General features: G+C 34.6%; 1 protein-coding gene across 1 annotated transcript in view; it reads left to right on the top strand.

Moving 5' to 3' along the window:
* cdm (importin-13-like protein cdm) overlaps positions 1–13232 on the top strand; it is a 63636-nt gene extending 50404 nt beyond the window's left edge. Inside the window, exons 20-24 of the mRNA XM_089255654.1 lie at positions 205–271; positions 4000–4058; positions 5129–5218; positions 7900–8081; positions 10566–13232. Of these exons, the coding sequence (XP_089111780.1) occupies positions 205–271; positions 4000–4058; positions 5129–5218; positions 7900–8081; positions 10566–10674 (507 nt within the window). The 3' untranslated portion in view covers positions 10675–13232. The remainder of the gene's footprint in view (positions 1–204; positions 272–3999; positions 4059–5128; positions 5219–7899; positions 8082–10565) is intronic.
* The last annotated feature ends 203 nt before the right edge of the window (positions 13233–13435 follow it).

Genomic DNA, 13435 nt, shown 5'->3' with positions numbered 1-13435 from the left:
TATATTCGAAAATTGATAATATCAAACTAAGTTCAGGAAATAATAAGTTCAAAATAACGAATAAATGATGTTAACTGTACCTATATATATAACATTGATTTATTTCATGAATACTAGTTCGGAAAATCTAATTCATTTCTACTTTACCTTTTTTTCTTTACATTGTTTTTTTTAGATAAATGCATTTTTTTTTTACTTTTTTAGGTGATGAAGAAAGCGTTTATCTTCTTCAGGAATGACTCGTTGAATCTCCTGGTTGTGTTCCAATGTGGTGAGCATCTTTGACATCCATGGTCGTAGAAACCATAAGATTCATATAACAACTCTATTTTGATACTTAAACTTTTTATTATAATAGAAAGGGAATTACCTCCAAAATAATTGGAATGGTGATGGTTTATTTAGATCAGTGGTAACTAGGGTCATAGCGTGCCAGCTTGGGGCCCTGGGGCAGACATGTTCTTGAGGGGGGCCCCCTAAAAAAGAAGAAATTATGCAAAATAAGTGTGCATTATTCGTGAGGCCCCCATTCGACTCGGGGCCTGGGGCAGTGCCCCGGCTTAGTTACCACCCTGGTGATAACCAATCTTTTTCTTAATCAGTATAATATCAAGACTAAAAATTTCACTCACACTATTTTATAAATATAGTCTAATCTTGTTTTAACGAATACTGTTGTAGCGAAAATTCCCCGATCTTACATAGAAACACTGCTATTACTACTAATCCACACATGCACCTCGTCCATATTCCTTTGCGGAACCTCTAACGAATTGGTAAATGTTGGAACATGCATGTACGTGTAGTGAAACCTGACGTGAAGTTTGTTTCTGTGTAATGTTTGTTATGTGTATTGCTGCCACCAGCTTTTCTAAGTATGAGTGAAGTGTAATGATTGAATAATTTATCCTTGTAGGCCTGTTTCTCTCTGGCGAGACTTTTTAATGGGGAGATCGGCTTGCATTTGCACCTTGAAGTTGGGAACCACAGGAAACCAACTTCAGTCGACCACAATTGTGGCGACGGTGGGATTCAAACCCAGATCCTCCTGATGTGAGTCCGTCACTATGACCACTCAACCACCTACATAAGAACACTGCAAAAACCTGGAATTTTCTTATAACAATTTTGTTGTAGCAAAGTGATTTCTCTGATCTCTTGGAGTTCGTTATAATGAGATTCTACTGTATTGAACATGTCATTGTATCGATGCTTGTTATTATGAACATGTACAGACTTGAAAAATTAGTTTAAAAAAAAAAAAATCAAATTTATAAATAAGAGAGACATTCAAAGGAATAGTATATTGTTTGGGACCAGGAGATTAGTTTAAAAAAGTCTGCAGTTCATAAATTGGAGGTTTGTAAAATTAAGCGTTGACTGTATTTTGCTATTGCTCACATTCAGAGGCAAAAACTTTTCTAGACTAAGTTAATGAGACTGAGGCCTGAAAACTCTGATTATCCAAAAAGGATAAAAAGAAATTAATTTTTTTAAGGGTGTGTGTGTGTGAGAGAGAGTGGGAGGTTACCTACTCCTGATTTTGCGTTAAATTCATTATATAACCAAGAATTTTATAGTCCTTCAAAATCCTCAGAAGTCCTTGAAAAAAAAAAAAGAGTTCACCTTCGAGTCTCTAAAAATCATTGAAAAATAATTGCAGTGGAAATTATGAAAACTCATGCATTTCGACACGCTATGTGTGTGTCTTCAGAGGATAAACTCTCTCACTGACCGAGGATCTTGCTTGAATTGAATACCAAACCTTAACTCTCTGTTGCTCAGCGGAACAAAAAATATACGTCTGCTCACGTCAAACATCATGATCAAAATGAAGCTGGGTGCCCACATGTAGGTCTTCTCTACCGTCCTGATTTGCTGCTTGTGAAATGGAGCTATCTGATTGGTCTATTTGAATTTTCTTATGATTCCTGCTCGTAATGAACTTTAGCCATGGCGTTATGATCTGGGGTGTTGATTTATTGTTGTTTACAAATATATTTTTGAAAGCCAGAATATATGTACCTTCGTAGAAGTCTAAATCAGTTGTTTACTGTATGGAAAACTACCTCTTCCTGAAATTTGAATCTATGGTTCTCTTGCCAGCAGTAGTCAATTTTTCTCATTCTTGATTTTTAACACAATGAGTGTGCTCATTTAATCTAGTTTTTATAGGTCTCCTTGTCTGTCCTATATAACCCAGAGGACAATTGCTGCATGGAATGTAATAAATGCCCTATTGTTTATTCTGTGGTGTAGCATCTTTGGGGGATTTGAAACTAAAGTTTTTAGTAGGTCTCCTTGTATAGTAAATAGGTTAAACTTTTTGAGAATCGGTTTTGATCTTGAGTGAGACTATTGTAACGTATGGTACAACTACACTTTCTTTGAGTGGTCTCTCTGTGATATTTCCCAAAGTAGTTCCTCTTGTAGGTTTCATGAATTTTCCTACTCATTTCGTCAACAATTTTGGTGTTGAACACTCTGTCTTTAGCAGTCGCTCTGATGGTTTCGTTGGTGAATTTTTTTGTGTTATTAGGCAGAGTTTATCTCTTCCTCCAGAATTATAATTACTTTAAAAAATTATATATCTTTAATAAATTAGCATTTCACACTCAAAATTAAAAATAATTAAATGTCGAATATATAAATTTAAAAAATCCAATTTCATTTTTTTCAAAAAATCATAATTTTTATTATCAACCGCGATATGAATGTCCTTGAATTTTAAAATTTCGCCTGGAAAAGTGCTTGATAAGTCCTTGATTTTTTATTTTTTTATTTTTTTGCTTTTGTCGCAGATTAAACAACATTTACAAATGTTGCGGGTTAAATGATACCACATGTCTTAAATGCGACCTCATGTCGAAGATGCAAACGAACTAGTTTCTTTAGCGCGACATATATAATACAAGGAAATTATGAACAGGACATTGCGAAAATAATATTACTTCACTTTCACTTGGAGAATTACAAGTTAATTTTATTTATTCGTGGTAATCCTTAGTGGTGGTGCATTACACCAAACACAATACAGAATATAATCAAACAAGGGCACTCTCACTCAATTTCCATGAATTATACAGAAAAGGTCACACAATAATAATATATTAAAGTTTGAATCACTCACCGTCATCTCAGTGAAAAGGTCATAACATACTCTACATTTGGGGCTCTCGATCCGGGGTTACGGGGAGAAAGAGAGTGAGTTAACGCATACTTCAACCGTGACATGTTGGTCGACCAACTCCCAGAATCTCTGGCAAAAAGCCTTGTGTGTTCACACACCAAGTTGAAGACTCCTGCTATTGGTCAAAGGCAATCGCCTGATAATCTGTAAGGGGTTTTCTTTGGTTCAGAGGCACAGTCTGAAGTGACAAGAAGATTGTGTTATGTAATAAGTACTTATTTCAGTACTCAAGTGCGGCGTCGTGGAATTCCCTGGCAGGGGAAAGGTGAACACAGGTGTTGCTTCCCATGTATTGATGTGTGTTTTGTGGTTTCTCTATGGGAAGAAGAGAGGGGTAGATTGAGTGTTGGTGCACTCGTGACACTTTCAAAGAGTATGAACCATGTATGATAACTGCCCTTGGACTTTTTGCATAAGACCCATGGATTCGGCTTAAAAGTGACCCAATATGAATGCCTTTTTTTTTTCATGTATTATAAATTCACTATAGAGGGACCTGTGGAAAATACTGGCCTAGAGAGCACAGTCTAGGAGGGGGGTTACTATAATGTTTGCTTTTATTTCCATGGTTTCCCAAATAAAACTTTGAACGTGGTTATCCCTTTACAGTTAATTGTTTGTAATTTGTAATGTTAATTAGTGACTGTTAATTCTAATTAGTCAAATATTTGTCACAAATTTGGTAGTTATGCATTATAAAGTGATAATTTTCTGCATTCACCAAAATTAATATGAATTATGTAATCAAACATGAGAAACATGCTATTCATTATGTTCGTTTCTAATCATGAAATTTTTTCCTCACATAGGCATTGCTGCTTTGAGTCTGCCAGAGAAACAGACTGTCAAATCAGCTGCATTGTTTATTGTGAGTATTCGTTTTACATAGTTTTGTGGTAGCTAGACGTACATGTGTCTTGGCCTGCAATTAACCCATTCACATTTTTCCTAAAAATTTGTTACCCGTTTCATATTATCGTGCAAATAAATAAGTACTCTGTTACACACCATAAAGGCAGATTATTTCATGCTCAGATATAGGCCTCCTACCACGAGATGAGATTTAGCTATGGCACGTCATGTCACGTCAAACGATTCTATTTTATCCTAGAAGGACATGCCAATCATGAAAGCTCAGTCACTGATGAACTTTTCTCGATGCGCAATCGTTTTACCAAAAAAAAATTGAATAAAATCATCCGATGTGACATGACGCAGCGAAAATTCTTCTCGTGGTCGGCGGACTATGGCAGAAGTAGACTATTCCGCTCACGGATGCAAATGAGTTAATTTCAAGTTATAGGGGAAAAAGAAAAAACATAATTTAAAGTCATTGTATATATATCAAATACTTGACTAAAAAAAGCATGAAATGTAAAAAATATGTTTTATTTAATGATGGAAGTTCGACTGCTAGAGCTAATCAGACCAGTGGCATTTTGAGACTACTATATCCTAATTCATTGATATTAGAACAGTGATTTCCGAAGGGCATGTGTTGCTTGATTGATCAGGAGTGCTGCTTGGTATCTTAGGGATAAAATTATTTTGAAATTAGTGATAGGGGGCTGTAGTTTTTAATGTGTATCAAAGCACTTTAGGCCACCACCAAAGATACTGCAAGATATGGAAAAAAAACAAGATTTGACATTTCCATGGGTGTCACAACCTTACCTTTAAAAAGTTTTGAAAATCCCTGCTTTCAAGTATTAATTTTTTTTAACCCTATGAAGTCAATTTGCAGGATCTTCATTATTTTATACTGGGAATTTTGATTAAAGATATTAAATTCTTATTTTTCTTAATGATAAAAGTAATTTTTAGGAATTAACTTCATAAATTGAAGATACTACTTTTGTTACATTTTATTTTTATTTCTGAATCAATGTATTTCATTTCATATAGCTAATTTTATTCCATTATTATTATATATTCTAGACTGAATTCATTACCCACAGTCGTGAGGCTCCTAGTATGTCTGATGTTGTAAATAGTCAAGGAGAAATGCTTGTTGTCCGAGTCATGAAAGTGAGTTTACTTCAAATGCAGTGATCTCTCACGTATAATGTTTCTCTCACTTCTTTTCATGAGACAATTTTCTGTACTCCCAGTCAAACATATAGGTAAATAATGTTATCCTCTTTATACGCCACACTCACGTATGCGTCTTTTTTTCTTGTTCCTTTGCACCGACCTATAAGTGAGAGGTGAGTGTCATATACCAGAGGTCGGCAAACCGCGGCTCTTTGGCCCCTAGAGTGTGGCTCTTCCACAAAGTACCATGTGTGAGCTCACAAAAACTCCAGATTTTTGAAAAATCATGTTTAAAGACACGCATATTGGCCATTTTGTTCTCGCTCATTTCCTCCCCCTAGTGAGTCATCTTTTTTGCAGGCTTTTGCCGAAAGCCTGACGCTGCTATCATGTGACACTTCCGCGACCAATCAGGTGGGTCGAAACTAGGAAGTTCAGGGAAAAGTTCTCGAAAACGAGGCTTTTTTCTTAAGGTACTGGGAGGCAGATAGATGCAAAAGACGAGTCTCCTCTCAGAACATGGCGGGGGGGGGGGGTGCATGCAATTTTATCTTTATGGCATGCATAACCTTTATCTCTCATGATGGCTCCCGTGGCCATCCTTTTCCAACATCGGTCATATTCAAGACGAGTATGAATGGGAGGGTGAAAGGGTCGACCTCAGCAAACGTATCTCAATCAGATTGAGGACGCTTTTAGCAAACGCCAGCTTAGGAGTACCCTAATTAAGTTAATAACAATGTACCTACCTATATAGTTTTAGTTTAGAAAAATTTGGCTCTCGAAAGAAATTTCAATCGTTGTACTGTTGATATTTGGCTCTGTTGACTAATGAGTTTGCAGACCACTGTCATATACAATATAGTCTGTTCTGCTTAAAAGGATATCAAAGGTTCCAGCATACAATATCTGATTAAGCAGGGAATTACATAATGCTGAGAAGAATTCAAAATTCCCATTTTACACTGTTAGTATAGTTTGTATATTAGAAACTCTGATGAAGGATCAGTATTAATGAAGCTTCTGGAATAAATCAGCTTGAACACTCTGAGGCCAGTACCTATCTCCAAGTCGAAGTTTTTTTTATAAGTTTTAATTGGCAACATATTTGTTACAGTTCCCAAATGTTTTATCTAAGAAAAATATGTACATAGTGGTTAATATACATTTACAGTTGTGGTTTGAATCACATTAAGTGAAAAACTTTAACATTGCTTCTATGGGGAAATTTTGGTCCGAGAGAATCTGTATAAATACTCCACATATTGTATTCATTACCAGATTAAACAGGGCCAACTATATGTTTTTAATTATATAAACCAGTGGTCTCCAACCCAGTGTTGCTATGTTTTTCCTTGGCAACTACGAAGCAAGTTTTCTGTTAGTTTCGAGGAAATTTTTTTTTTTTTGACAAGCAAAAACAGCTTATAATGAGAGCCTTGTTATAACAGGTGGTTGTCAAAGAGCTAATGTTATAGATACAGAAAATATTCTATCTCAAGTTTAAATTGCCTGAAGTATTTGCTGTAAAGCCAGTTTTTTTATTCCTTTTTCTTCAAGAATTGAACTAAAAGAATGGATCATTATCACATGCACATGTTCTCTCTGTAAACCAAGGCTTGGAGAATCTAAAAAATATTTAGGCAGCAGCCCAATTTCTTAGGAGCCAAGCATGGTATTTTGTTCAAGAAAACGGTCATAAGTAATGTTTTATTTTACTTGTTCCATGTTAAAAGACGAGCATAATGAAGTCTGAAAATTTTGTGTTGTCCTTAGACTCCAATTTAGCAACCACATTTAGAAAATTTTAGGTGCCAACACCGGTTTTCTAGTCGACATGAGATTTGTTCAACCTTGCTGTAAACAGTCTGAGATACTTCTAGTGAAGGATGGACACAGTGAAGTCACATTTTTCAATTCCCTCTTTAAATTTTTAGGCTTTTCCAGTATACACACAGGATATGTGATTATTTTCTTCGACTTTAGTCCCTTCAAGTGACTAAGATACCACAGTCTTGCACGCACGCACAATGCCAGGGCCAAGAACTGAGTTTCTGATTACAAAATTAACTGAGTCCAAAAACTAGTTTCGCTCATTTGCTAATATTAGAAAGAATTATTTAAAATATAATGCAGATAAAGCAGAAATGAAATTTTTTTACAATTTATAAACCTGACAGAGCAATAAAATTAAATTTGTTTATAATGAGAAGTCTTATAAGAACAATTTTCTTCCATGATTGTGAGCTCTCATTAAAGTAGACTTTATTGTACTTATGGACAAATGTGTGCCAGCCATCTTTACAAGAAATCACCCATTTATCCTTAACCCTCCAGCCATTGGCGGTTCTTGAATTTTTCTGTACAAAATCGTAGGGTATTTTTATCCGTTATGTATATAGATCACGAAAATAGCATGCTCTCATGAAATTTTACGGAATACATGAAACATGAAATTTGCATTGCCACTGCTAAAGTGTTAAACAAAAATTGGAACTACCAGTCCAAATTATCTTAAGAGAAACAAATGATTGTTATTTAAGTTGTAACACTTTTGTAAAATTTTTTAATATTTAAAGTTAAACATGTCTGGTACTCTATCAAGAGAAAATATAAAATGTAAGAAAAAGGAAATTGATGCTGCATTGATAGATATTGATGTTTTATATTCCTAGGTTATTGGTGGAGAATCCCCGAGAAGTGTGGTGGAGTTCATGCCAGATATATTGAATGCTCTCAACAAGAAATATTTTGATAATTTGTGCCGGTGGATGTCTTCCTTTTCTCAAGACGACAGCTTCTTACCTTCAACAGTCACGAGGCAGCAAAGGGAACAGTTCACTCGTCTTGTTTTGAAGTAAGAGCATTAGTTCTTGTTATTTGAAATACGTGATTCTTATTATACCATGTGCATAATTTGGATTCTTACTGTTCATGCAATCAAGTACTCTTTTGGAAGGGAGGCCTCTCATATTTGTGGATGAATTTTCATTTCTTTTGTTGCTGTGTGCACATCATGCTCTAATGCTGAATTTCACCTGGCACAAAAAATATTCTATATTTTTTCTGAAACAACACACATTTTTCTTTCAAATTTACCCTATTTATCTTGGTGGGCCTTGGGAATTAGTGGCAATACTTTGAGGGGAAATATACAATTTCACAGCTGAAAAGTAGTATCCAAATAAAATGCAGAAGCATTCTAGATTTGAGCAAATACAAGATGCATAATCAAGTTTTTTCTTCCTGAAATGACTATCAAATGAAGAGAGAGCTACAGTTGTGCAATTTGATAATGAAATGGTAAATAAACTAAGTTTGATCAGATATAATAAATGTTCATATTGCATTGAGTCAGAGACATAAATTTTAATTTTTATCTGATGCCCAATTCAAAAAAAATCAGCAATTTGTGCCTTTTATACCAAAATATTTGCATGTTGCATAGATACCAGCACACACTGCAAATTATTGGTGAACCGTTGATCCTAGAGGTATAGTTCCAGTATGAAAAAAGGATCCAAATAACATGTAGAACTCAGATATATCATTCATGTAAGAGGTTATAGTTATTGAAATAAAAATAATTAACTTTTTTATACAGACACTGTGTTTAAAACTCCAATTACAGGCATCCCTCAATTTACATGATTAATTTGTTTCACAAAATAGTCGCATAAAATTAAATATCGTAAAGGGAGTTGAATTTAATGTGGGAAAGATAGGAGGTTAGTTTTGTTCAGAAAAATTTAAAAAATTTAACCCAACAGCAAAGTAACTTGTTTTTTGATGAATTATTCAATCGTATGAATAAATACAGTGAATTTAGGCAATATGATTAAATTAAATTAATACTTTCTTTGTCTTCATTACCTTCTGATTCCTTCTAGTGAGTGTGGATGTCTTCTTTCCTGAAGAGCCTGGTATTATATAGGTTGATAACACTTTTTAATGAAATAGTTGAGATTCAGCTGGCAAGCCGCATTTTTCGTCTCCTTAGAAAACTTTAGTCTCAAAGCCAGAAAATTCTGCATATCTTTTGCAAATATGAAAATTCTAGTTTCACTGGAACTGATTTTTTCAATCAAATTTCTCATGGCATTGTTAATGTGTTACCAGACGTTGTTCACTAGTGAAATCTGGTGGGTTGTATCTCAGAATTTCACTCATATTTATCTCAGCCACATCGTCAAATCCAATGCATTTCATAGTGAAAAGATTTTACTATTACAATAACACCTTCAATTTGCAAGCCCATTTTCAGAATTAAAGTTGAACTGCGAAGCCAAATTTTGCTGGTTCAAATTCCTAAAATCAACTTTTAAAAATTGTACTGAGAAATTAAATTTTCTGGATGTTAGTGCCGAAAATTCAATTTCTCAGTATATTTCAGCCCAAAAAAATACCATCTCTTCATTTAAAAATTGTGTTATAGTGAAGTAGTTTAAAGTGAGGGATACCTGCACAACGTTGTTGTTCCGTCTCTCCTGAGGATAACAAAAAAAAAAACATTTCTAAGGTCAATATTCACTAAGATATTTAAATATTTAAATTCAAAATGCATAGAGTTAGGGGGGGGGGGAAAGGATAAATATGGGTATTACCCAGTAGTACGTGTTGATAGCTATGCACCCTCTATACACATATCCCATTACAGCATGTACCAATTCGTTAGAAATTCCCCAGAGGAATGTGCACAAGCTGCGTGTATTGTCAAGTATTTTAGCACACAAACCTTCTAATTGGCAGGGAATGTTGCCTGCATGTGCAATACAAATGTTGCAGTGGTTGATCGTAAAACTTTAAACAAGGATTTCAAAGTAAATGAAACCTGTAATTACCAAGTACTCTGTTCTATAAAATATCCTCAAGACGTCATAATCAAAAACATTCAAGCAATCATTTGGCTCATACTGTGCATAAAATATTTTGGTACATGGCCCTGTGACTTTCCCTACAATATGGCTTTAGTTGTGATATTTTTTGCCCGCTCTTTTCCAAGGTTTTTTGTTATCCCAATTTGATGAAGTTACTTTTGAGTTATATTGAATGACTTGATACCATGTATTTCAATTATAGTCAAATCCCATTATAACAAATTCCAAGAGACCAGAGAAATCACTTCATTATAACAAAATTTTGTTATAAAGGAATTCCAAATTTTTACACTGTTCCTATATGTATCTGGGGATTAAAAAAGTTTTTGTTAACGATTTTTGCTATAACAGTATTCGTTAAAATAGTATTAGACTGTAATACTAAATCATTGAATAATAATGTTTGGGCAGTAACTTTATTTATTTGCTGTGGATTCCATTTAATCTTTTGTATTTTATTACAGGGAAAGAGCAAACAAGAGAAAACTCAAAGAAACCGTCAACGAGTTCAGCTTGTTGTGTAGAGGACTAATTGGTACCGAATATGCTTCACAGTCGACATCATTACCATGAGTTCAGTTTATTATTTATTATCTTATATGGAATTCCCAACAATGTTTTTGTTGTATATATATAATTTGATTTTTCTAGTTCAATCAAACTTTTCAATGTTTGTTAAATATATAAATATTTATACTGCAAAGGTGTTATAAATGTTCAGCACATTCATTATTAATTCGAAGAATCAGAATTCCTTTTATATTTTGTCATGTAAATGTTTATAGAGAGTAAATATAGAAAGAAAATCATATATTATGTGCAGTATTGATACAGGGCCCAGTCACATCGCGATTACCTGCACTATTTATCGAGAAATGTCATCCACTGGACAAATGCACTACGAAATAATTATGTTCAATTAATTTTGATGCTGGAATTTAATACTTTTTTGGGCGGCATTGGAGAATCTGTCCATGCGGTACAGTAACAGACACCCTCCTTCCCCCAGATGCAGTCACCCTTCTTTTAAAAAATACAGCCAAATAATATTTTCCCCTGTATAACAAAAATATGAATTTCAAACCCCTGATTAGTGGTCACTTCTTTTTTACGGACAAGTATTTTTCTGTCCCATCGATGACCGCTAGAGAGAGATTTTACTGTATATTGATCAAAGTTTGTTTTCTGAATCAGGAAAATTCTGAGAAACTAGAAAGCCATTCATATGTTTGCATGGACAGCATTTGATGAATATCTAGAAAGGCAGATTGCAGTATTTCATTTTTTGTCGTAGCGTCTCAGCTTATGACAACAAATATCTCCAGAAGTGACATTATCAACAAGTTTTGATGAGACTATTTTTTAACTTTCCATGTCTGCAACAAGTCACTAATATCACCTCCAAAAATATCTGCTTCAGCAATGGGGAAAATGCTGGGGGGAAAAGTGAAGACCTTGGCCGAATTGCCCAGTAAATTCTAGCTTGATCTGAGATGCTTTCTAATGAGTAGATGTGAATATGTAGTAGTCCTTGTGTGCCTTGCACCACCACTCATAGATATTGCAACATGCCACTTCCTGCAATTGGCTAATATCATTGCATCCATGAATAGACTAAATTCCAAACAATGCTTTTAAGAAGTAAAAATGGACTTTGAAATAAAAAAAAGAAACATTTTTAAGGCCATGCCAGAACCATCATTACTTCTAATCCCCAAAAGGAAAATTGTCCCAGATTATTTGATCCTGAAGGTTTTAAGTCATTTCCTTAACTATCCACTCTAGTTTTTACCAGCGAATGTCATTCATCTCTGTGACTAGTCATATGGTGTAATCCAAAATACAGTCGACACGCTCGTTATAATGACCCATGTTATAGTGACCATTCCATTACAATGACCAGTAGGATAAGTTCCAAGTGTTTTCAGAGAACTATCATATATGCTTTACTTCTGATAAAACAACCCTCCCAATATAATGTCCATTGTCAACTGGGACGAACAGGGTCATTATATCGAGCGTCTACTGTTGTTTTGTTCATGCACAGTATACTTCAATCATAACTAATAAATGTTTTGGATATTCTGCTACAAATCCTGAGCTAATTACCATATTGATTTTTTTTTTTTTTGAAAATCTGATTATTACCATGTTTTTCTCATTTTGATAAAATACCAACAAAGTATGAAATTCTGCACTGTATAGAATGCCTAATAGTTTTAGGTAAAGTATGAAAAATAAGGGCTTGTGTTTACAATATGTGATTTACATATCACAATTCATGCATGTACAAGGTGATTCGCTGTGTGGAAACTTCTAAATCGGAGACTCAAAAGCAAAGCAGAATTACATAGCAATGCAGGGTTGGGAATGCTTTCCTTGACATGGTAAATGGTATTGTGGAAACGAGGGAGTTCTGAGCATTTGGGTTCATTAGCCTAGCCAGATCAATTACAGGATTTTCTATGCTTCACCTCTTCTGTGGTCCCCAAACTGGTGCATATCAAAACACTAGTATAACACCCCCCCCCCCCCCACCTTCCCCATTGGCAGTACTGAGCAAACAACTTGCATGCATAGTAGAGAAGTTTGAGACATGCCCTGAATGTTTAGAATTCAGTGTGTTGGAGATTTGAGGTCTGCATTAAAGCTCATGGATGACACTTGAAACACCTTTTTTTTACCTTTGTTGATGTGCATTTTTTATTGAAACACATATTTACTTCTGTTGTGTGTTACTGCGACACAAAAGCATTTCAGACCTTGCAATAATGTGATCCTGATTCAGCTTTGAGTGACTTACTCCTCCCAGAAGTTAGTGCATGCGGTAGCAAATCACCCTGTATAAACATATGTCTAATAGATTGTTAATCATTCTTTAATTATAACATTATAAACCTTTTTGTTCCGTATTTTGACTAAAACTAGGCTTTCTGTAGAATGCTAGATTTTATACTTTGTAGCATATACAAGCATTGCTTGATCCAATTATACGCATACTTATGTCTCAGTAGAAGGTGGTCTCACGTAATTTAAAATAATTTGTGTGTTCATGTACGATTTCTTTCATTCAACCAAAATTTTAGATTCCACCTGGTACAAAAATAGCAATAAATAGTTTGTATATTTTTTATGCTTGGAAATTCTTTTAGCTGCTTGATTACAGATTTCTATTTAAGTTTTTGGAGAGCTCATTTTCTTTTAAAACAGAAATCCCCTTAGCTGCCTCTCATTGTCTGTTGGAGATTTCACAGTATTACGCTTTCATGGCTCCCACTCAAAAAATTGGAAAAACAACAGGATGAATGTACCCCCCTCCCAGACAGCATATTCA

This window comes from Pholcus phalangioides, unplaced genomic scaffold (genome assembly GCF_987345545.1).
Source record: "Pholcus phalangioides strain wild (caught in Gottingen) unplaced genomic scaffold, Ppha-v1.0 ptg000043l_1, whole genome shotgun sequence".
Classification (NCBI taxonomy): domain Eukaryota; kingdom Metazoa; phylum Arthropoda; class Arachnida; order Araneae; family Pholcidae; genus Pholcus; species Pholcus phalangioides.
The sequence above is the reverse complement of the archived record's forward strand: the minus strand, read 5'-3'. Positions and strand labels throughout refer to the sequence as shown.